General features: G+C 38.4%; 1 protein-coding gene across 1 annotated transcript in view; it reads right to left on the reverse strand.

The window, feature by feature from the left end:
• The window catches only part of DENND5A (DENN/MADD domain containing 5A), a 111,969-nt gene that overhangs the window by 74,243 nt on the left and 11,169 nt on the right, over window positions 1-26,557 (reverse strand). Inside the window, exons 2-4 of the mRNA XM_006872993.1 lie at window positions 7,257-7,328; window positions 6,393-6,502; window positions 2,437-3,094 (exon numbers count right to left, since the gene is read on the reverse strand). Of these exons, the coding sequence (XP_006873055.1) occupies window positions 2,437-3,094; window positions 6,393-6,502; window positions 7,257-7,328 (840 nt within the window). The remainder of the gene's footprint in view (window positions 1-2,436; window positions 3,095-6,392; window positions 6,503-7,256; window positions 7,329-26,557) is intronic.

Genomic DNA, 26,557 nt, shown 5'->3' on the forward strand with positions numbered 1-26,557 from the left:
TATTCATAGAGTTTTCAGTGACTAGTGAATCAGAAGTAGTTTGTCACTCTTTCTTCCTAGTTTGTCTTTGTTTGGAAGCTCATCTGAAACCTGTCCACCATGGGTGACCCTGCTGGTTATTTAAAATACCGGTGGCATAGCCCTCAGAATCACAGCAATTCAAACCACCACAGCATGACAGGCAGAAGAGTGGCACATCAAAACTCATGTAGTAATGTATTATACCTCAATGAATAATAATAAGTACTTGTAAATCCACAAGTAACAAACAAACAAGAAAGACTGGAAAACTCTTCCTTACAGCAGAATGTTAACTTATAAATATAGAAGGAATATTAGAGCTAGGAAATCACTATTTTACAACCATCATAGCAATAACTGAATTCAGACTAGAACCATCAATGATTGTTAAAAACATAAAGCAAAACTTTGAAGAAGAACAGGATATTTATAGTTTTAAAGTATCTTCCCACAAATGACTAATTATTACAAAAGGAAAAACTCCCAACTTTACAGTGACGTAGCCCAGCCAACAGCATCTTAATCAAAAAACCAATCTTAACCCTCTTAACATTACCAAAAATGGAACTTACATCACGGGTCTCCTATAATGATAAAAATCATCAGTATATGTCTCTTCTGATGTAATGCAAAGGCACATCACTTCTCTAATAGTCTAGTCAAAAAAAATTATAATCCAATCACACAGAAACATCAGACAAACCCAAAATAACTTGCCTGTACTCTTCAAAAATACCAATGTCATGAAGAATTATGTATGCTATTAGATTGGATCCTGGATCATGAATTTTTTTTTTAATTATCAAAAGAGACATTATGGGATAATAACAAAATTTGAATGTAGTATTTCATCAATGTTAAATTTCCTCAATTTGACAATGATTCTGGTAACGTAGTGGGTTACATGTTGAGCTGCAAACCACAAGGTCAGCAATTTGAATCTACCAGACACTCTGTGGAAGAAAGATGAGGCTTTCTACTCCCATAAAGATTTACAGTCTTGGAAACTCTATACAGGATCACTATGAGTCAGAACCAACTCTATCGCACACCACCACCATCACCACTATAGTTAAGTAAGAGAATGTCCTTGTCCTTAAGATATAAAAATGGAAGCATTTTGAGGTCAAGGAATAGGATGTCTATAAATGGTCCAGCTATAATCATATACATAGAGACAGAGAATAATAGACCAAATTCAGTAAAATGTTAACAACTGGGAAATTTATGGAAGGGCACAAATGTTCTTTGAACACTTCTCGCAACTTGTCTATAAATTAGAAATTATTTCAAAATAAAAAGTTAAAAAAATGAAAACCACCAATCAACTTCACATCTTACAATAAATGCCAGAAGTCCTTACAAGGACTTATAAGATCTTACAATGACCTACAATGACCTACAATGATCTACAATCTGGTATCCTACTAGATCTTTAACACCATCTTCTACTATACTCCTGTGATAAAGTGGGGTATACTCCAGTCCATCCATCCCACTTCCTCACTATTCTCAAGCATACCAAGTGTGCTCCTGTCTCAGAACCTTATACTTTCTATGCCCTTTACCTGGAATAGTCTTCCTACCTGAATCCAGATACTAAGATAGCTGGGTCACTGAAAGAGGCCTAACCTAATCACCCAAGTAAACACAGAAATTTCCCTTCCCAAAATATTGTCTTGCTTTTCTGTTTCATTCCTCTCCACAGAGCTTTTACTACATTTCATACTATGTATTTTATTTATGTATGTATGTTATCATCGCTCTTCCCCCACTAAAATTATATTTTATTATAAGAAGGATTTGTATCTGTTTTGTCTACCAATGCATTTCCAGCACTTGAAATAATACCTGGTACATAGTAGGTGCACAACAAATACATTAAGACTGAATAAATTTTATATTACTTGTCTGGCTCATTTCACGGTCATCTGTTTCCTTCTGATCTCCCTTACTCTTTTATCTAAACCTACTGTTCTGACTCAGTTACTGTCTCAGTTATAAAACAATTCAGTTCTAACAAACAAACAAAAACAGAAAGAAGCAACAGCATTCTCATGTTTTCTTACACATACGAAAGGATCATCATCTGTGCATCCTCAATTTTGCTGTCAGGCTGAGGAAGAGGCAGAAGTAACTCTGCGGAATAATGCAACAAAACTGAATAATGAAGTCATCAGTTAATGCCCCTCCTTTTCCAGCATCAACCAGAAGGAGCATCAGAAGGCTCCTGTCCGGCAAAAAGTCCTGGCCCTCTCATATGCCATCAGATTGTCATCCACCACCTACCTGCAAAATATCTCAATTTTCCTCAAAATATAAGAGTCTTTCATCTTTATACTTAGCCCCAACTGAGTAAGACTACAAAAAAGGGCCCTATGCTAGCAGAGAGAATTACAGTAAACAATGACTTACGCTGTGAGTAGAGCAGGATTTGAAATTCGAGAAGCGCACAAGTGAAAAGCTGAAACACATTCTCCACCCCAAGTAGTTCAAAGACCTCTTTGACAGGAAAGTCGAACAGGGGAAGCTCATTGGTACTTGGTCTCTGGCAAATTATTGGCCCATAGACCCCGGAAAACTTCAAGGACCGGCCAGGAGGTGGAAGTGGGACCTCATAGAGTACGTTGTATATGTAGCTCTCAAGGGGCAGTGGAGGAGGCTGAGGTGAAGTGACCGCTTGGTGGAGTTGCTCCAACACACTCCGACATGCCTTCATGAAGGACATGGGTGTGATGAGGCAGATGCACTTAGAAACATAGAGTGTGTCCCGGCTAATGTCATAGGAGTTGAAACGCTGCAGCTTGGTCCCAGGAGTGCCTTCACCGTCTTCCATGCCACTCAGGTCTCGGTCATCAGCAGGGAGAGTATGTAGGACATCATACTCAGCATTGTGCATGTGATAGAGGGTCTGCATTGCACTACAGATTTGCTTGCTAGTCACCTCCTCATAAAATGTGAGGGCAAACCCAAATGTCCGAGAGCCATCCTCCCTTGTGATAATAAAAGCATGGAACTGGGGCTCTCTGGGATCAGCCTGGGTCTTGAATGCCAACCCTTTGGGCATGCAAAGCTGCAAAGACAAGGAAACAAGTAGTGAGAACATTCATTACTAATCCTCTTTTCAGAACACCACCATCACTATTTATTCATTTACAGAGTATCACTGTTCTGAGAGTGTGCAATTCAGCAAAATACCCACCCTAAAGATCTCCCATTCAAATGCAAGACAGACAAGTAAATAAAATTACAATACAGTTAGAGAAGAAAGTTTATTAGTGATTTCCAGAAGTAGGTGGGAGATAGAAATGAGAAATTAATGCTTGGGGCGCACTGAGTTTCTGTTAAGGGTGATGGAAAAATTTAGAAATGGATAGTGATGAGGGTTGTACAACATGATGAACATAATTACTGTCACTGAACTATATAAATAAAAATTGTTGAAAGAGCAAATGTTTTGTTACTGTACAAAGTGCTTTGAAAATTTTGTATGGTAACCAAAACAAAAACCGGGAACAGCCTAAGAACATTAGAAATAATTTCAAAAAAAGGTTATACCAGAATTCATAAGCTAGACAAAAGAAAAGGGCATTTCAGTAACAGGAAAAGAATGTACAGAGAAATGGAGGTGAAGAGAGTGTGAAGAATTTAAGAAATGATAGGTGGTCAAAATATGATAGCGGGTAAGGACTATATTTAAGATACTACTAGAAATGTATCTAAAAGCCAGACAGATATAAATCTGTGTCTAAAAATAAAATAAACTTATAATTTTAAATCCATCTGGCTTACAAAATTCAGTCATCAATAACTTTCTATTTTCATATAAAAAAGAAGATGACATAATCAGGATAACAATGAACTTTTTTCACTTTAACTCAGAAGAGTTATTTTTTTAAAAACTTGGTTTTAATCAAAATGACCTGAATCAATCAGTACCAAATTTTCCATTTTTACATAAACCTGACTAAATAAATGAAGTACCAGATGCCTGGGTTATCAAATATAAGGACCAAATACAAGGCTGAGTCAAAATTTATCTGCACTCTGGCTGTAGAATTTTAATCAACTTTTAGAAAAAACAAATACGTCATTTTTTTTTACATAATTGCCTTGCTTTTCAATACACTTTGTCCATCTGTCAACAAGTTTTCATATTCTCTTATTAGAAAGTGTTGTCGACTGAGCTGCAAGTCATGAATACACCGCAGTCTTCATTTCTTTATCAGAGGTAAATCTTCCTCCTCAAAGGGCTGGTTTCAAAGGACCAAACAGGTGAAAGTCAATGGAGCAAGATCAGGACTATAGGGAGGATGCTTTAACATCTCAAAACGAAGCTTTTGCAGTGTACACAGTGTGGGTAGAGGTGTGTGGATGAGCATTGTCATGCAAGAACACAATGCCCTTGGATAGCAGTTCTCTGCATTTAATCTGAAATTTAGGCTTCAGCTCTTCAGTGAGCATCTCACTGTAATGAGTACTGTTGATTGCTGAACCTTTTTCTTGATAGTGTTCCAATACTGGCCATTGAGAATTCCAGGAAACTGTAAACATCAATTTTCCAGCTGATGGTTGACTTTTGAACGTATTCTTGGTTGACAATAAAGGATGTTTCCATTCCATACTTTGCCACTGTAGTAGTGAATCCATGTCTCCTCATCAGTAACAATTAAAAAAAAAAAAAAAAAACTTTTACCTTCCTTCTAGCGTTGGTCCAAATTTTCTTTGCAGATGTCCAAACGCTTCTGTTTATGCTCTTCCATGAGTTGTTTCAGTACCTGTCTTGCACAAACTTTAAAATTCAAGTCTACTGTGGATTATTTCATAGGCAGAGCCATAACTGATTTGCAAATGATTTACCACATAATCGACTGTCACTCATCTATTCGACAGAATCATTTCACGTGCACATTCAGTGTTGTCATCAGATGTGGACATGGATGGGCGATTTAATATAACTGGAGTATGAATAATTTTTGACTCACCCTGGTACTATTACATATATTAGCCTTGAGCTGGACTGCCCAAAGAGTAGGTGTTTCTAGAATGCTGTTGCTGCTAGTAAGTGCTATGGACCTTATAGCAATCCTGTATAGGGTTTCCAAAGCTTTAAATGTTTGCAGGAGCAGAAAGCCTCATCTTATTCCTGCAGAGTGGTTGGCGGGCTCCATCCTTGTTTATCATACGGAACCATGTTTATCTAGAAGCTCCCGATTCTAGAATATAGCATTCTAAAATGAAATAAGCACTGGAATACTGGTACGCTAAGCAATGGGTGGCTAGCTAAAAGGTCAGCAGTTCAAACCCACCAGTTACTCCTCAGAAATTCAATACAGAGTCACTATGAATCAGAACTGACTTGACGGCACTAACAACAAAGGGTCAAAAAAGTTGAGGCTTTCTAAGCCTTAATTTCCTTATCTGAGAAATGGGGATAATGTAGTCTACACTGCCAACTTCACAGTGTTACTACATGCATCAAACAAAAACATCCTAGTTTAAATACTCCAAAAAAAGTATAGCATAGCATCAAAAATGTAATGGGGACTGTATAAAAAATGGGATTCAAACTCCAGTCTGACTACATACTAGCCATTTGATCTTGAACACACTAACCTCTTTGGATCTTAGTTTCCTAAATATACACATGTGTATATACATGTGTTTATTTATTTAACATAGAGCTCTGGTAGCAGAGTGGTTACGACTCGGGCTGCGAACCTTAAGGTCAGCAGTTGGAAACTACCAGCTGTTCCATGGGAGAAAGATGAGGCTTTCTGCTCCCATAAAGATTTACAGACTCAAAAACCCTGTACAGGGTCGCTAGGTGTCGGAATTAACTCGACAGCACTTAACAACAACAAGTGCACTTCAATGGGCGTTGTGAAAATTAAATAAGCTAATTAATGTAAAAATATGTATCATATTACCTAGCACAAGGCAAATACGCCATAAAAATTAGCTTATTCATATTAGTATTCTTCTACATGAAATTTTAAATGCATCTCTATCGAAAGTTATCATAAAATAGAATACTTCTGTCATATTACTCAAATACAATCAGAAAAAGAGAAACGTGTTTTAAACCTCACTCATCATGTAGTCTCAAGCTATAAGCAACCAACAGTTAATTACCATAAAAACTAGTTCAATTACTCAATACTACGTATCTGACACAATTGTGACTTTTGGTATATTTCACTTCTGAATATTTAACATATTGATCATAAGGCAAAGTTATGAGTAATATACATTACAAGCCCTCCTTCAAAGGTTCTTAATACTTGGTAAGGCTATGCTACTATAGTCTGGACTGTCCTACCATAAATTCCTCTGTAAATTACCTGACACTTCAGCAAATAAATACTAACCATCCCCACCGCATCTTGGTCAAAAGGATTCCATTCTACGTTCTCAGGATACCGGGCAAGAACCTTAGACTTAAATGTACGTCTCAATGGTGTCTGCTCAAAATTTTCCCCTGTAAGAAAAAAATAAAGAAAAATCATTTCCAAAAAAGTCCCTTTAAATCACAAGGTTATGAATGTTTGAGCTTGGTAATCCAGCAAGGTACAGAAATGAAGGCAGGGGGTTAGTATGCCAACCATCTAAGAATAGGAAAGGCATTAAGTTATTAGGTCAGTAAAAAAGCTGAAAAAGTTTAGCATGGTTAATATTGGACACCACTTGATGTTTTTCTTCAAGGTAAATGATTTCTATACACCCAATGGTTAACTTTCTTTGGAGAGAGAAGAGAAAGAACAAGGAATGAGAAAGGGTTATATTCATTTTCCCCCAGATATAGTTTGCATAAAGTCAACTAGTGACATCATAGAAGCATTAATTATTTTAAATTCAGAATAAAAAATGCATTCTATGATCTCTGGGGGGGGGGGGAATACAAAGAGATTAAAAGATATAGGAACATTAAGAAGACAGATTTCAGGATAAACCCAATAAACTATTCTGTCAATTCAAAATCATTAAAAATTTCTGAAATTCTCCTTTGTTTTCCTTTCTCCCTCCTAAGTACACAAGCATATACTGAAATAAGAAAATTAAAGTGCAGAGAACCAAAGAACCCACCACCTAGAGATATAAATCTGAAAACTCTACTAGTCAAAAAGGATACAAGAAAGTTAGAAGGTCAAAGGGTACAAAATGCCACTGGAGAGACATATGTAAGAACCATCAGAAAGCTTTGGATGGTCTCAACTCTTTTGCTTTGTTTTTACCTTCAGTCGTACTTGAAATGAAAAGGCTGGCACCATCCCTGGCTTTAGAAGCCTGTATGTACTGGCATAATGCTATATGATAAATGAAATAACAAAGTATTACAATAAAGCAGTGTCATTCAAACTATTTTGACCATGTCTCCAGCAAAAATACATTTTTTCCATCATGAAGCAATAAATATATACATGTATGTATGTGTATATATATTTCCGCCCCCTAAATAATTTTTCACAATACTTACCCTTACTATGGAGTCCTGGTGTGGCACTGTGGGTTAATGCACCAGACTGCAAAGCCATTTGAACTGCAAGGTCGGTAGTTCAAGCTTACCAGCTGCTCCTCAGAAACCCTATACAGGGTTGCTATGGGTCGGAATCGACTCGATGGCACTTAACAACAACAACAACCCTTACTATGGAGTCCTGGTGTGGTGCTATGGGTTAATGCACCATACTGCAAGGTCGTTTGAACTGCAAGGTTGGCAGTTCAAGCTCACCAACTACTCCTTGGAAACCCTATACAGGGTTGCTATGGGTCAGAACCAACTCGCAACAACAACCCTTACTATGGAATCCTGGTGTGGTGCTGTAGGATAAGCACCGGACTGCTAACCACACGGATGGTAATTCAAACCCATCAGCCACTCCATGGAAACCCTATACAGAACAACTCAAAGGCACTTAACAACAACCCTTACTGTGTACAATACCCTCTCATATCTTCTACTCTAGTTCATTAATAGAAAAAAAAAAAATGCTGATTTCAGATCTAATAGTCAAAATTCATGGTTTGAAAAACATTGTTCTTGTTAGCAGCCATCAAATAAGTCCCTGGCTCACAGCAAAAGTTGACAGAACAAATTCTGTCCCAACCATACTTTTCTGAGGTGGCTTGAAACTCAAAAGAGGCTGGGTAAAAGATTTCCTTACCATCACAGAATTAGGATGAGCATTTTAGTTCACCCTAAATCATCCCAGATACACTTCAAAAGTTTCTAAGAAGAGTTTATAAAAATTCAAAAGCACCTGTCTCAAAAACAATAATTCCAGTCAAAAAGTTATTGTTTTTACAACTAAAATCTTTTCTTCAAAATAATACAACTGTGTAGTACAAATGGTTTAACGGTCAGCAACTAACCAAAACACTGGTAGTTTAAATTCAGCCAGGAAAGCATCAAAGAAGAAAACTCAATTCTACTCTGAAACACATAGGGTCAACAAGAATTGGGCTTGATGACAACTGATTTTTAAACAAATGGAAACACATTCCAAGTTTATGGATTGGAAGAAAACATTACTGTCAATATAGCCCAAAGTAATCTAAAATTCAACAAAATCTCTATCAAAAGTATTTTTTTGTAGAAATGGAAAAGCCAATCTTCAAATTGGAATTGCAGACCCTACCCTCATCCCCAATCGCCAAAGCGGTCTTGAAAAGGAAAAGGAGAGTAGGAGGACTCACACTTACTGATTTAAAAACATACCATAAGGCTACTGCAATCAAAACAGTCTGATTCTGATATAATAACAGAAACTTGGTAGGCAGAGGTTGTGTGCCATCAAGTCAGTTCCGACTCCTAGAGATCCCATATAGGGTTTCTGAGACTGTAAATGGGGTTACAGAAAGCCACATCTTTCTCCTGCAGAGCAGCTGGTAGATTCAAATTACTAACCTTGCGCTTCGCAGCTCAACTCATAACCCACTACACTACACAGACCCATGGAACAGGCCTGTGAATCCAAAAATAAACCCATACATCTATGGCTAATTGATTTTTGACAACATGCTAAAAGATCATCCAATGGGGGTAGAGATGGGGAATCATCTATTCAATAAATTATGATAGAAATCCACATGCAAACAGATGAAACTAGAACCATATGCCATATCATTTATGAATAAACTAAAAATGGATCAACATTCTAAATATAAGAGCTAAAGCCATAAACTTAGAAGAAAACAAAGGGGTAATGAATTCTTAGATACGATAACAAATGCACGAGCAACAAAGAAAAAAATTGATAAATTGGAATTTATCTAAATTAAAAATGCCTGGTGCTGCAGGATAATGCACTGGACTGCATGGTCAGTCTGAGCTGCAAGGTCAATGGTGCAAACCCACCAGCTGCTCCTCAGAAATCCTATAAAACAGGGTCACTATGAGTCAGAACCAACTTGATGGCAATTAACAACAACACCATTACATCAAAAGACTTTACCAAAAAGTAATCTAACCAGCTGCTGAATGGGAGACAACATTTAGGAATTATATCTGAGGGGACTTTTAACAGTTCGTGGAAAACTCCATCATCTTTCAATTCCATTTTTCCATGAACTTTTTGAAGTCCCTTCATGTCTGGCATAGGTTTAATAATAAGAATATACATAAAGACCTCCTACAAATCAACAAAAAGATTTGTAAGAGGTCTTTATGTATATAAAGACCAATCCAATCAAACATTAAGCAAAGGACTTGAATAGACATTTCTCCAAAGAAATAAATGATCAATAATCATATTAAAATATGTATAATGTAATTGTTGTTGTTGAGTGCCATTGAGTAGTTTCCAACTCATAGCAACCCGGTATAGAGTTCCCAAGGAGCAGCTGGTGGGTTTGAATTGCTGACGTTGTGGTTCACAGTTCAGTACTGATTCTATAGTGTCACACCAGGAGTCCTCAATGTAATTATGGAAATGCAAAGCCAAACTGCAATGAGATACCTCTTCACACCCATTTTAAAAAACAACAACAAACCCATCGGGTCAATTCTAACTCATAACAACCATGTATAGGGTTTTCAAGTCTATAAATCTTCATGAGCACACAAAGCCTCATCTTTCTCCCACAGAATGACTGTAGGCTCAAACTACAGATCTTGTGGTTTGCAGCCTGGTGCTATACACCCATGAGGATGACTAGCATGAGAAAAAAAGAAAATAACAAGCAGTGGCTAGGATATGAAGATACTGGAACCCTCATGCATTGCTAGTAGGTATAGCCACTGTAGAAAACAGTATGACAGATCCTCAAAAAGTTAAACAGAGAATTACCATTTGTTTTGTTCATTTGTTAAGTGCCATTGAGTCAATTCTGACTCAAAGTGACCACATATAGGATTTCCAAGGAGCAGCTGATGAGTTTGAACCACTGACCTTGTGATTAACAGTCCTGTGCTTATTCTACAATGTTGCACCAAGACAACATATATATGGATATATAATCAAACACAAGGTCAGAGGTTCAAACTCACCAACCGCTCTGCAGAAACCCTTTATAGGTTCACTATGAGTCAGAACCAACTTGACTGTACTTAACAACAACATATACATACTATGAAATATTATTAAGCCATAAAGAGAAGTGCCGATACATGCTATGACATGGATGAACCTTGAGAACATGCTGAGTAAAATAAGTCAGATACATGAAGAGAAATACTGCATCATCACACTTATATGAAGCATCCAGGAAAAAAAAGGAGCTCAAGGTCATTAGTAGCTACCAACCAAGGGCACTGCAGAATAAGCACTGGAACGCAACTCACAAGGTCAGTGGTTCAAACCCACCAGCAACTCCTTGGAAACATTATATAGGGTCAATATGAGTCAGAACTGACACAATGGCACTTAACAACAACAACAATCAACCAGGGGCAGGGAGAAGAGAGAAATGGAGAGGTATTGCTTAAGAGGTACTGAGTGCCTATTAAGGACAATGAAAACAACTGGAAACAGACAGCGGTGATGATTGTGCAACATGAGTAACATAAATAATGTCACTAAATTAAACAACTAAAAGCGGTTGAAATGGGTTAACAATAATGTAAAAATCACAACGATTTAAGAGTCCGACTGCACAATTACTAGAATTGCTATAAGAAGTTGTTGTTGTTGTTGTTGTTAAGTGCCATTGAGTCGGGTTACACACCTGCAAAAAAAGTTGAACTGGAAAAAGTTATGTGATAAATATATTTACAATTACAACTAAGGCGGGGTTGTACATAAGACTGCTTATATACAACCAAAAACCTCATTGGATTTGGTTCTTTGGTTTGGAGGTTAGGGACATGGTTTCACGGGACATCCCAGTTAACTGGCCTAATGTCCAGTGCTTCTGTTCTACCTCGGAGTTAAGTGTGGAGTGTCTGGGATCTTAAAAGCTTGCAAGCAGAAAAAAAAAAATGATGGAAATGGGGAAAGACATGGGGAGAGGTTCAAGGGTTAAGAGGGTTAAAGGCAAAAGAGATAAATACTGTTACACATACAGTCCTGCAATAACAGTCTTCAATGTGTAGATGTATGGATAGACCCTCAGACTGAACGGGTATGGGAGGGAGAATGGGAGTATATCCACAAATATATATAAGCCTGACAGAGGTTATTTGCTACAAATCCATGAATATGGTAGAGCATACAGGGAGCAAAGTTATGAAAACTTCTTAGACATCACCATATACTTTAAAGGAATGAGTCACTGGGCCTGAGAGCCCAGAACCATAGGCTCAGGGGACACCATGGTCAGTTGGCATAACATAGTCCACAAAGACAATGTTCTATATCCTATTTTGGTGAATAGCAACTGGGATTTTAAAATCTCAGGAGTGGCTATCTAAGGTGCAACTATTGGTCTCTATCCAGAGAAAAAAGTAGTGAAAAAGAAGAGTAGTAAGAACTGAAGACACTTAGAAACAAATAGTCCAATAGACTAATGTTCATATGAACATCAGAGCATTTTATTCAACCCATGGGATGAAAAATGGAGCCAGGGATGCACATAATGAATTGACCTTGTGAATGGACAAAGAAAAGAGAGAACTTATGGGTAATGTAAAAATTCAGGAATGGTAATGGCTGAGCAGCATGATAAACATATGCCACTGAACCGGACATATGAAGATTGTTAAAATGGCAAATGTTTTATTACCTATATATTTACCACTTTTTTTTTTTTTTTTTTTTTAAGAGGCGGATAGGCTCTGAACCACAAATAAAGTCTTTCAACAAGCTGGGTAAAAGTAGTCTTATTAAAAAGTCAGGTTCTTAGTAAAGGTACTGAAGGAAATGCCAATCTTAGACAAAAATCTTTGTGACTTAGACTGGACCAGTGACACTCTAAGGTAAATAATGAGCTGCTGACCACAAGGTCAGCAGTTCAAACACACCAGCCACTCCTCCGTAACAGAAAGGATTCACAAACCTAAGATCTTTTAATTGAAATTAACTCAAATCTTTCATCATTTACTAGAGACTGCGATTTGAGAAAAAGCAGCAAGGAGATTTAATGCCTCAGAAACACCTATGTAGCCCTACATCTGAAACCTGTATGGGTCAGTTTCCTCAAATTCCCAGTTATTGTGACCTTTGGAAATTCAAACATTATGAAACATATGATACCACAACCAAACTCTGGCTACTGTCCTTCAAACAACTAGTTATTTGTACAGCACAGAGTGCACAAAAGTCCTAGGTCTGGTTATCAGCTCTAAGGCCCATTTCTAATGGCAACTTAAAAATTAGACAACTAGGTATTGGTCTATCTTTGTGGATCTGCCTCTGAGGAAGCACAGTTCAGATAAATCATAACAGGTATTTCTGTATAGCCTACATGCCTTACATGGGACTTCTAATGGGTTCTTTGTTGACTTATTCAACTTTGACCCAAACCAGAAACAAACTGACATTTGTATTTCTACTAGCCTGTTAATACTAGCTTGATTTGAATAATCCTAAATGGGGATGCTTAAATTAGGAAGCTCCAAAGGGATCCCTGAACTCGCTGAAATGATTTACAAAATTTGACATAAAGACATAAACATTTTGGGGGGAGAGAGCTCCACTTTACATTTGATTTTCAAAGAATTCAGCTCCAAATGTGTCACCTAATTTGGTCAGGAAACGTTTGGCCATTTGCAGATTGTTGTAAATGTTGATGTTAGTAGCTATCAAGTTAATTCTAAATCACGGTAACCCCACATGTGTCAGTATATAACTGTGCTCTATAGGGTTTTCAAGTCTGTGACCTATCAGAAGCAGATCACCAGTCCTGTCCTCCTGGGCACTTTTTGACTAGTTGTTGCTGTTGCTGTTGTTAAGCACTGTCAAGTTGGTTCCAATTCATAGCGACCTAGTCAAGGCTTAACCATCTGTACCACCCAGGGACATTTTTATACAGGCTAAAATATGTTGTTACTGTTGTTAAAGGAGTCCGGGTGTGGCATCGTGGATTACAAATTTGTTTGAACTGCAAGGTTGGAGGTTCAAGCTCACCAGCCACTCAGAAACCCTATACAACGTCGCTGTGAGTTGGAACAGACTTGACAGCACTGAACAACAACAACAACATTGTTGTTAAAAGCTGTTGAGTTGGTTCTGACTAACAGCAACCCAGTATAGAGTTTCCAAGGAGCAACTGGCAGATTTGAATCACCTACCCTGTGGTTAGCACCGTATCAGAACTCTAGCTAAAACATACAATACTTCTAAATAATTGTTTTCTAGGTTGATGCTGACCCAAATTAGGGCAACATTTTTGTCTTCACTCAACAGAAGCAAAATCTCTCCTCTAAACATATAATCTTGATATAAGCATGTCAAATAGTGTTGGGGGGGGGGGGAGATCAGATTTTCATTACTTCTACCTGTAGTGATATGGAAGGTCACCAGGAAATTTGTCAAAATCTCAACACTTCACATTTATAGTTAATGAATTTCATCTCTGGAAAACAATGATAGTTTTAAAATATGAAAAGAGATGTGAAAAGGCATGTCCCAAACAGGTACCTGAGAAAAACCCAATGTGGTCAAACTTTGACCTGATTTATGATGAACACCACAAAGCTTCTCCAAAACATAGTGTTAACTTAGATTCAAGAAAGATTAAAATGACCATAATTTCCTAAGAAACTACTTATAGGAGACATCTGTTATATCTACATCTTGGATTAAATATACCAAATAAAAGAAGTATTTACTTCAATTTCTATACCTACCAATAATCAGGAGCTCTGGTAGCGTAGTGGTTACGACTCGGGCTGTGAACCGCAAGGTCAGCAGTTCGAAACTACCAGCTGCTCCGCAGGAGAAAGATGAGGCTTTCTACTCCCGTAAAGATTTACACCCTTGGAAACCCTGTACAGGGTCGCTATGAGTCGGTTCCGACTCCACGGCACATAACAACAACAACAACAACAACCAATAATCAGAGTTGAGATACACTTATGAAACATGACATAAAATTTGGAGTTGTTGTTGTTAAGTGCCGTCGAGTCAGTACCAACCCATAGCAACCCTGTATAGGGTTTCCAAGGAGCTGGTGAGCTTGAACCGCCGACCCTGCAGTTCAAACGGCTTTGCAGTCTGGCGCGTTAACCCACAGCGCAGGGGAAAAAATGCTAAGAACACTTCAATAATATCTGGCCACTTGGAGGAGATGAGGAAATTAATATAAATATATATCAAACTAGAACAGAAAAAAAGCAGACTTTATCCACAGAATAATTTATATCTAGTCCTGGTATGATGCTATAAGTTTTGGGAGTGCTAACTACAAGGTTGGCGGTTCAAACCCACCAAACACTCCTCGAAAACCCTATACAGGGTGGTTATGAGTCAAGAACCATGTCTACAGGTCCGAACAACAACAAAAAGCATGCCATAGGGTCACTATGAGATGGAATCGACTCGACAGCAATGGGAGGAGTCCCTGGGTGGTACAAACATTTAACAAGACTGGCTGTTAAATGAAAGTTGTAGGCACCTTAGAGAAAGATCTAGTGATATATTTCTGGAAAATCAGCCATTGAAAACTCCATGAGCACAGTTCTACTGTGACACACATGGGGTCACGGTTAGTCAGAGATGACTTGACAGCAACTGGCACTGGTCATGCTTCTGTCATGGCAATGTAGTGCCTATCAAACCAACTCTAATACAAATAACTATAAACTCTGGGCAAAATATAAAAACAACTACCTGAGAAGTTTTGTAACAAAAAGGGGGGAGTAGTTAATCTTTCAGTCCAGGAACAGAGGACCCTAAGACTGTCAATGGAGAAGAGCACAAGTGGAATGTGCAACCCTATCCAGAGAAACAGCGACACCAGAAACGGAAGCAGAGATGAGGACATGGAAAGACAGAGCAGCTGAGGACTCTAGACTCATGGAAAGAGAACAACTGAGCAATGGCAGCCAGGAGGCGGGCTTGCAGAATGTGTTCTTTGGTTGTTTAAATTATTATATATTCCTGAGTGTTTTTGCGTACATTCCACCCCCCAAAAAAAAACAAAAAACAGAAGGAATAGATGCAAATACTGTTGAATGATGATGCACAGAGGAGACTGTAATCATTGCAATGAAATTTAGAGTATAAAACTGATGTTCTCCCATGTAAACTATCACTCAATTCACAATAAAAAATAAAATAAAAAAACTACCTGCCTCTTCCAAAATAATCTTCCTCTTCCAACAAAAATCAAGGATATAGCACCAGATTTTTCAATGGAAAATCAAGGGAAACCATCTGTTACCTACCCTTTGAGACAGGTTCGTCCACTTTTAAGCACAACATTATTTTCTTTGTTAGCTAACTGTTGGATTTGGGTATACAGTCATTACTTTTATTGACGCTTTGCCTCCAGTTTAACATCTTCCAGACACCACACCAAGTCTAGCCCATGCACCTACAATCTCTAACATGGATGGAATTCTCATATTACAGTAGAGACTAGGATTTGAGATCCTATTGAGGCAGAACTACTCCAAACTATAAACTAGGGTACAACCTTGACTGCAAAGACTAACATTTCTGTGGATATTGCCTCCCTTTTAACCCAGCCCCAAACCCTGCAGGGCACACATCTGTTAAGTCAACATCTGACTGAGCAAGGAGGAATCCTTTATTACAAAAGCCTTGAACTATGATAATTTGTTCTACTGGGTGGGGAAAACAAAAGGTTGTCAAATTTATGATCTATCAGACCAGTCTAAGGGACTCAGTTCTGTTTCCTAATTAATAAGTATGTTGGATATGTATGTACACATTGTTCTGAGCTCTGTGCATAGGGAGAGGGCTCCCAGAGGTTATCCATCTACACAGGGGCTTTCTCTCAAAGTTAACACCCACCCACCCCCCAAGAAAGAAAAAACGAGCTTAGGCAAACCCATTTGATTGGTGATTGGGATCCCTAAGAAAGAAGTTGTTGCTAAGTGTTGCTGAGTATGTTTCAACTCTTAGCAACCCTGCATAAGGTTTCCCAGGAGCTTACAATCCTGAAATCAGCAGACCGGTACTTTCCTACAGCGCCACACCAGGATTCCTAAGAAAGAAGTGGCAGGGTGAGAAAGAAGTTGGTAAGTGCCATCAAGTTGGTTCCAACCCATAACGACCCTGTATAGGGTTTCTGAGGCTCCAAAATCTTCATAGGAGCAGAAGGTCTCATTTTTTCCCTTGAAGAAAGAAGCAGGAAGGCCGAAATCTGAGCAATGGCACTCAGGCTTGTTTCAATACCAAACTTTAAAATAATCAGCCTAAATTAAATCTGAACAACTAACCTAGAATGCAATAGACAAGGTTAAGGTCCCAGGTTGGCCACTTAGTGGTTATACGTGCATGACCACAAACAATTTACTGGGTCTTCTTGATTTCATTTTACTTACCTGAATGGTAAAGAAATAGAGGACTGGTTGCTGATCTGTGAAGGATTTTCCTACCTTCATCAAATAGCCTACATGCCTTACAAAGGATTTCTAATGGGTTCTTTGTTGACTTATTCTGCTTTGACCCATGATTTAATTAACTATTGGGCCTAGATCCTGATCCAGCATGGAAATCTCATCTTTTGAACTTCCACTGAAAGACTGCAACTTGAAAGTTAAAGGCAATACATTAACTCACACTCTGTAGTTACTCTCTGGAAACCCCCCATTAAAACAACAGTGGGGGAAGTGGGAGGCATAAATCCATGGGATTAAAAACATACTGAGAATGAAGGTAATAGCAATAAAAAATTTTGATGCTTAGAAATAGATGAGTGAGTGTTAACTGACAGCAGACTTGAGAAAGCTGACATACAACATAACCTCCCAAATGCTCAATATTGGACACTTATAGAAGTAGGGATAAAGATGGGGCTAAAAATAGGACTGTATGAAAGTCTATGCAAGAATCAGCTATTATCAGCTGATGGATAAATAAAATGTGGTATACCCATACAATGGAACATTATTCAGTAATAAAAAGAAATATGTATTATTGTTACATATTACAACATGGATGAACCTTTTAAACATCATGCTAAGTAAAAAAGTCAAATACAAAGGCCATTTATTGTATGATCCATTTATATAAAGTATCCAGAATAGCCACATCCAAAGACAAAAAGTAAATTAGTGATTTCCAGAGGATAACAGAAGCAGGGAATTGGGACTGTTAATGGGTACCATGTTTCCATTTTTGGGTAATGGGAAAATGTTCATTATCCCAATGTTTAGATAATGGTGATAGCTGCACAACATAATGAATACACTAAAAACCACTATACTTTGAAATGGTGAAATTTATATTATATGAGCTATATCTGAATGTAAAAAACAACAACAAAGAGACAACTGGGCCTGGCCAACCCCACCCCAAATATCCTTCCCACTCCATAATCCCTCTTCCATTCCAGAAGAAAATGGCAAGTTTCTTCTTCTCTAGAAAAATTAAATAAAAGAATGGGTACTTATACTTCTTATGATAGTTGAGGTTCAAGCATCAATGGCTGGGAAATAATAGAGAGCTGAGAAGAAGGGTATCATTTTTAAAATAAGGAGACAGAAAAAGTATACATGCTGAGACCCCTAGTGTTCTTCCAGTTACAAGTTCTCAGAAAGCTGGCAGCAGAGATTCTGTCTGAAGGCAGAGATTTGGAGGGATCATTACTGAAATTAGATCAACCCCAGACAAAAGACCCAGAGATACTGAAGGTATAGGAAAGAAAGGATCCAGTCAGTCATTGAGTGGATCATTATACAATGAACTACTCAGTTACCAAATTCCACTGATGTAAAAAAACAAACAAAAAACTACTGACGTCAAGCCGATTCAAACTCACAAGACCCTAAAGGACAGGGTAGAACCATCGCATAGAATTTCCAAGGCTGTAAATCTTTACAGAAGAAGACTTCCTCATCTTTCTCCCATAGAGCAGCTGGTGGGTTCAAATTTCCATCATTTTGGGTTAACAATCAAGCACCTAACCACTGCACCACCAACACTCCTACCCACTTAAGAGCTTCTTAGTGTATTATTATTACATATAATTGGACAGCCAGAGATTCTGAGACATTTGGGAAAAGACTATGATCAAAGAAAGGCATCTTCTGCTTCCTTCCAAAATTAATAAAAACAACTTTGAGATAATACAAATTATGGAGAAGAAAAGAAACTTAAAAAACACCTTATAGAATCTCCAGTGAGTAGTATTCAATCTGACTAGGCAGGGCTGATGCAATGAAATACAGACGGGTCTCTTGTAATACAATAGTGAATAATTGTTATCAGGACTGTTTGTGAGGGTCGGAAATGTAAAGGTAGATGTTTTATAGCAAGGAGGGGAGTGATTAACTTTTCAGTCTAAGAGCAGAGGTCCCTAGGACCATCAAGGAAGGAGAGCAGAGAGCGGGACCCTACCCAGGGAAACAGTGATGCCTGAAATGGAGTTAGAGATGATGACGTGGAGCGATGGAGCAGCTGGAGACTTTAGATCCAGAGAGGGAGAGTGACTGTGTGCTGAAGACCTGGGGGGTACGGGGAAGGATTGCATGGAGAGGATTGTAACCATGGCAATGAGACGATATACGATAGAATGAATGTAAAACTAATGTTCTCCCATGTAAACTATCACATAAGTCACAATAAAACATTTAAAAACAAAACAAAACAAAAAAAAAACCTTAATATTGAATCTAGAAGCAACAACACCCTAGAAGCAATGAGCGTAACTAGCACCTGCAATAACAAAGGCGTCTTGTTAAACAACACAAAAAAAATTACACATAAAGGGAAAACTGCTCCAGTATATCAAAACAAAAATTACTGACTTTTGTTCCTCAAAAGTTATCTTTAAGAACACCTAAAATAACAAAGTACCTAAATAAAGTACCTACTTTAAGAACATCTAAAAGAATAAATTTAACCAGGAAGGTGAAAGATCTGTACACTAAAAACTATAAAACATAGCTAAAAAGAAAAGGAAAGATATCCTGTCTTCAGGGATGGGAAGACTAATATTGTTAAGATGTCAATACTACTCAAAGTGACCTACAAAATCAATGCAATCCCTATCAAAATCCAATAATCTCTTTTGCATAAATTAAAAAACCAATCCCCAAATTTGAATTGAAAGGGACCTCAAATAGTCAAAGTAATTTTGAATAAGAAAAACAAAATAGAATGAATCACACGTTTTGATTTCAAAACTTCTTACAACATTACAACAATCAGAACAGTGTGGTAATGGTATAAGAACATATAGACCAATAGAACAGGATTGATAGTCTAGAAACAGAAGCATACATCTAAGGTCAACTGATTTTTAAACAAGTTATTCAATGGGGAAAGAACAGTCTCTTCAAAAAATGGTGCTGGCATACTAAAAATTAAAAACTTACAAGCATCAAAAGACTTCACCAAAAGAGTAAAAAGGCAACCCACAGAATGGGAAAAAAATCTTTTGCAATGACACATCAGACAAGGGACTCATTTCTAAAATATATAGGAAAGAAACTACAACACCTCTACAAGAAAAAGTCAAATAACCCAATTAAAAAATGGGCACAGTGCTGGACGTGTGGCCAGAGACGGGCAAGGATCACGTGGAACCTCGGCAACCTAAGACAGAGCCATTGCCATGCTGCAATGAGTTTCGACCACGGGTAAGACTGAGGAATTCGCACTGACCGCCTAAGACAGGCAGCGTCCCTTAAACAAATAATAAATAAGGGGGAATCTGAAGCAGACTGTGCAGACCCGGTCAGGAGTTCAAGACCCTGTGGGTCCAAGCGTTGCTGACCATCCAAACCACAGGCTCTGAGGATCAGACTTTAGCCACCTAGCAGACATAGCAAAATGTCCCTTATCTGATTATTCAGTTATGCTGGTTAGTAATTCCATACATGAGCCCTAGATACCCACAGATAAATGTAAAAACCTTCCCTAAAAGCCCAGACTGTAAATTCAAAAAAGGCAAAGTTTTTCCCCAAAAGAAAAGAAAAAAATGCTAAAGAGGATAGAGAGAAACTCTGTTAACTGATGGTATGTGGAGGGGATTATAATCAATGTAATGAAACAAGGTATATGAATGTTTGAATGTGAAACCGATGATGTGCCCTGAAAACTTTCACTCAATCCACAATAAAAACCTTTAAAAAAAAAAAAAAATGGGCACAGGACATGAACAGACACTTCACCAAGGAGGAGATCTGGGCAGCCAACAAACATATGAAGAAAAGTTCACGATCACTAGCCATTTATTGTTGTTGTTGTTGTTAAGTGCCGTCCAGTCGGTTCCAACCCATAGTGACCCTGTACAGGGTTTCTGAGGCTGTAAGTCTTTACGGTAGCAGAACGCCATTAGAGAGATGCAAATCAAAACAACAATGAGATATCATCTCACAACAGCAGTAATAGCAAAGATCAAAAAAGTAGAGGACAATAAATGCTGACGAGGATGTGGAGAGACTGGGACACTCCTTCATTGCTGGTGGGATTGCAAAATGGTCCAACCTCTCTGGAAAGCAATATGGCGCTTCCTCAGAAGGGTGGAAATAGAAATACCTTGTGATCTACTTGGTATTCACCCACAAGAAATATGAGCCATATATGCATAAGAACACCCACACTTTCAGATAATACCCACTTGACCTGGCTTTAATGACTGGATAATCAGAGCTCAACTAGAAGAAGAAAGAAGAGGAAAAAAAAAAGAGTAATCTGATACAATTTGATGAACTTGACCCACACCTATAGATGCAGCAGCTCAAAGAGGGAACACATATTTACAGCAAGGATCATTCTCATCTCCTCCATACACAGAGTAGACAGGGATGGGCAACCTGGACATTGGCTACCCAAAATTGAGGGGCTACAAAGGCAAGAAGTGACTGGCTTACAAGCTTTCAAGAGGGAACCTAGATCCAAAGGGCGTGGAGGAAGGTAGAATCTCCACTGAGTTGTATCCAATCTGTCTAGGCTGGGCCCATGAAAGGAGATGCTAATAGCTCTCTTGTGATACAATAGTGAAAAATTGTTATCAGGACTGATTGTGAGGGTTTTGTAGCAAAACGTTTTGTAGCAAAAGGAGGGGAGGTCCAGCACGACCCTACCCAGAGAAGCAGTGACGCCATAAATGGAGGCACAGACGATGACGTGGAGTGATGGAGCAGCTGGGGACTTTGGATCCAGAGAGGGAAAGGGGCTGTGTGCTGAGACAGGCGGCAGGCTTACAAAGGGTATAGATACCCTTTGGTTGGTTGATGATGCATGGAGGGGATTGTAACCATGGCAAAGAAATTATATACAATAGGATGAATGTCAAGCTAATGTTCTCCCATGTAAACTATCACATAATTCACAATAAAACATTTTAAAAAAAGAAAGAAATATGAGCCATAACACGAGTAGATATATGCACACCAATATTCACAGCAGCACTACTTAACAATAGTAAAAAGATGCAAACAGCCTAAGTGCCCATCAACGGAAGAATGGATAAACAAACTGTGGTACATACATACAGTGGAATATTTTGCTACCTTGAAGACCAACAAAGAAGCTGTAAGCTAGCACATAACATGGATGAACCTTAAGGACATTATGTTGAGTGAAATTAGTCACTCACAAAAGGAGAAATACTGCATAGGACCACTACTGTAAAAGACTAAGAAAAAGAATCCATACTATAGGGGTGGGGGGATTCTTTGCTGGTTACCGGGATATGGGGAGTGGGATGAGGGGAGGGAGGGGAAGGTGGAGCACAGGTAGGGAATAAACACAGGATAGTTTGGGTGCTAGACGGGAGCAATAATCAAGACGGGGAAGGGGAATGGAAGAACAAGAACTTCCAGAGGTTCAAGCGGGATTCAGAAAAGGACTTGGAATGAGGGATATCACTGCTGATGTCAGATAGATTTTGGCTGAGAGCAGAAAACACTAGAAAGATGTTTACCTGTGCTTTATTGACTGTGCAAAGGCTTTTGATGATGTGGAAGACAAGCTATGGACAACATTGTGACGTATGAGTATTCCGTAACACTTAATTGTGTTCATAAGGAATCTGTACATGGACCAACAGGCTATTGTTCAAATAGAACATGGGAACACTGAATGGTTTAAAACTAAGAAAGGGGTGTGACAGGGTTGTTTTCTTTCACCATACTTATTCAACCTGTATGCTGAGTAAATAATCCAAGAAGCTGGGTTATATGAAGAAAAATATGGCATCAGGATTGAAGGAAGGATTAACTGCGATGTGCAGATTATCAAACCTTGTTTGCTGAAAGTGAAGAGGACTTAAAATACTTACTGATGAAGATCAAAGACCATAGCCTTCGGTATGGATTGCATCTTAACATAAAGAAAACAAAATTCCTCACCACTGGACCAATAATCAAAATTTTAACAATGGAGAAAAGATTGAAATTGTCAAAGACTTCATTTTTCTTGGACCAACCATCGAAACTCATGGAAGCAGCAAATCAAATGACGTATTGCATTAAGCAAATCTGCTGCACAAGACCTTTTTAAAGTGTTGTAGAACAAAGATGTCAGCTTGAGGACTGAGGTGTGCCTGACCCAAGCCATGGTATTGTCAACTGGAAAGCTTTTAGAGGAATGAAGCTGAATAAGCGGAACTTCCACAGACTTCACTGTTAAAACTCACAGCACTTCAAGAAAGTATTGTAGACTAACTCAGCTAATTCAGTCCAAGTGTACATAACAGTAGGCCAGAGTTGGCCAAGCAAAAATTTTGCCTGACTTAATTTTGTTGTTAATTGCCATCAAGTCGGTTCTGACTCATCATACACCTATATAGTAGAGTTTCCAAGGAGCGGGTGGTGGGTTTGAGCCACCAACCTCATGATTAACAGCCCAATGCTTATCCTACAAAGCCACATCAGGACTCCTTATCTAACATACTAATGAACAAAACAACAAAAAAACTTACTAACCTGGTTCTCTCTCTGAGACGGAAACCATAGAAATATCTCAAAGATGACTACCAAGCAAGCATCCTAAGTAAAATATTTGAAAAACATGATGTCTACACTACACCTAGGAGTCCTGGTGTAGCGCTGTGGGCTAATGCACTGGACTGCAAAGTTGTGGTTCAAACTCACCAGCCGCTCCTTGGAAACCCTATACAGGATCACTATGGGTCGGAACCAACTTGATAGCACTTAACAACAACAACAACAAACTATACCTGTTCTGATCTTATTTCCTAGAGTCAAAATGAAAGCAGAATGAGAATTTCCACATGCTCTCATAGTCCACCATGTCAGGACTCTACCACTCATAGATCTAGTCCAGGGTTCTATGTACTCCAAACTAGAATCAGCCATTAAAGGACATCTGAAACATGGGACATTTGACCAAAATCTGTCTCACTTAATAACTTTTAAGAACTACATTTGAAAATCTTGACAGTGATGCTTAATCACTGAATTATACAAAAAGTCATCAGCTTCAGAAAGACAAGACTTCTTCTCACTGGCTCCTATGCCATATCCAGAAAATACATACTATAAAGAATAGGTTCCTTCATGTGTGCCCAAACTCCTGAGAGATCTGTAAAAACTACCTGACAGTAATTCTAATCCAGGGATTTTGTTGTTGCTAAGTGCCATCCCTGTTTAGGGTTTCCAAGGTTGTAAATCTATGCAGAAGCAGAAAGTCTCATCTTTCTTCCAGAGCAGCTGGCGGGCTCAAACTGCAGACCTTGTGATTCACAATCCAATGCTTATCCTACACAGTCACCACACTTCCCAATCCAGGGATAGCAACAAGAATTTAAGGGTTAAGTCAAGTTCAAGTATAATCTCCTGCCAGAGTTGGTCAAAAAACAAGCTTATAAAAGGATTCCACATTTTGCCAAAGGAGGCCTGATGAGGAGAGGAGTATTTTTAATCTAGGAAGGAAGGGTTTAATAGAGTCTAAGAGAATTTGATCTAAGCATTGTGACTCGGAATTTCCTCCTAAAAAGAAAGAAGCAGGACCCCAACCAATACCTTCAGAGTAAAATCCATTTACTTTTGAATGTGTTCTTCCCTGAGGGAGTGGAGTTCTCTTTTGTTTTGAGACTATACAGTCAGTCCAATTAAATTTAGCACCTAATCTTAAACTGTCTTGTGCTGCTCTGTAATTGTTTTTTGTGTTCTGGTCTTTTTACCTAACTTTTTACTTGCACCACTTTAAAAAAAAAAAGCGTGTGATTTAACTTTGGAAATCTCCCTCAACTACAACAGCCTTGACCTCTGGCAGTACCTACAGAAGCCTGAGCTATCCCACCAGAAACTGAGTCTTATAGTAGGTAGGAGCTGGGTTTCAGAGCAGAAATAACCATAAGATAGACTATCCAGAATCAACCAAATTGATAAAAATTAAGCTTAGCTAATGTTGACTTCCTGTTTGAAACTGACTCAAACTTTTTATAAGCACTTCATTCCTAGGAAGGAGTAACTTATTTTTCTTTTAGATAAAAGATACCTCAGCCATCAGGGATATGCCAATCGAAACCATAAAGAAATACTACTTCTCACCCACTAGAATGACTAGAATTAAAAAGACATATGTTGGCAAGGATGTGGTGAAACTAGGCTCTCCATACTCTGCTAGCATGTAAACTGGTACAACTGCTGAGTATAACAGCCTGGCAATTCCTCAAAAGTTTAAATGTTAAGAGTTATCTTGGTGATGGTGATGTGCCATCAAATCAGTCCTGACTCAGCAAGCTTATATAGGGTTTCTAAAGTTGTAAATCTTTATGAGAGCAGAAAGCCTCGTCTTTCTCCCTCAAAGGTGCTCATAGATTCAAACTGCTGTCTTTGCCTTTAGCAGCCCACCTTGTAACCCATTTCGCTACCAGAGTTCCTTATGATCCCGTAATTTTATTCCTAGGTATACCCAAGAGATAACAGGACCCTAAAATTTGTATGCAGAAGTTCACAGCAGCATAATTCATAATAACCAAAAAGTGGAAATAACCCAAATGTTCATTAACTGATGAATGGATAGACAAAATGGGGTGTACAATAGACTATTATTCAACAATTTTTAAAATGGCATACTTAAAAAAAAAAAGGAAATGATATACTGATACGTGGTATAACATGGATGAACTCTGAAAATATTATACTGAAAGAAGCCAATATCAAAAGACCACAAATCATATGACTCCATTTATATGACATATCCAGAATAAGCAAATCAATATAGACAGAAAGTAGATTAGTGGTTTCCTAAGGTTGAATTTAGGAGTCCTGGTGTGGCGCTGTGGGTTAATGTGCCAGAGTGTAAAGCAGTTTGAACTGCAAAGTTGGTGGTTCAAGCTCACCAGCTGCTCCTTGGAAGTGCCATCGAATCAATTCTAAGGATACAGGGTCACTATGGGTCAGAAATGACTCAACGGCATTTAACAACAACAAGGTTGAATTTGGGAGAATTGGAAGGAAATGGGGAGTAATTGCTAATGAGTATGGAGTTTGGGGGAGGAGTGATAAATATATTCTAAAACTGATTGTAATGATGACTGCACGACTCTGTGGATATATTTTAAACCAATAAAATCTACTTTAAATATGTTACTTTTGGGTACTAATTGAGTTAATTGTATGATAGGCGAATTGTAGTTTAAGAAAGCTGTTTTATATACACATGGCATAAGTCAGAAAGTATTGCTACTAGGGTTCCAGTTCATTCATGCATGGGTTTATTCCAAACACACTGTATCTAAACATGTCTGCTATCCGTTGCAGACAAGTTCTTTCAGTAATACTCTTGTCTTAGTCTCTGCAATATACTTGTCTCATTAGGGTGTCTGTGAAAAACAAGTGTGAGAAATTCAGCTATCTCAAAAAGCTGATCTTGGGAACAAACAAGATGGCGGATCGGGTGGACGTATAGCAGAGAGCTCCGCCAACAACAACACAGAATACCCGACCAAGCAGGCTCAGGGGCCGGTCCCAGAACTCTGAACCACATATAAAGGAATACTTAAAAGGTTGGAAGGCTCACAGCTGGGGGAATTTGTGGCAGAAGCA

The sequence above is a fragment of the Chrysochloris asiatica genome, unplaced genomic scaffold (assembly GCF_000296735.1).
Source record: "Chrysochloris asiatica unplaced genomic scaffold, ChrAsi1.0 scaffold00219, whole genome shotgun sequence".
NCBI classification, from domain to species: Eukaryota; Metazoa; Chordata; class Mammalia; order Afrosoricida; family Chrysochloridae; genus Chrysochloris; species Chrysochloris asiatica.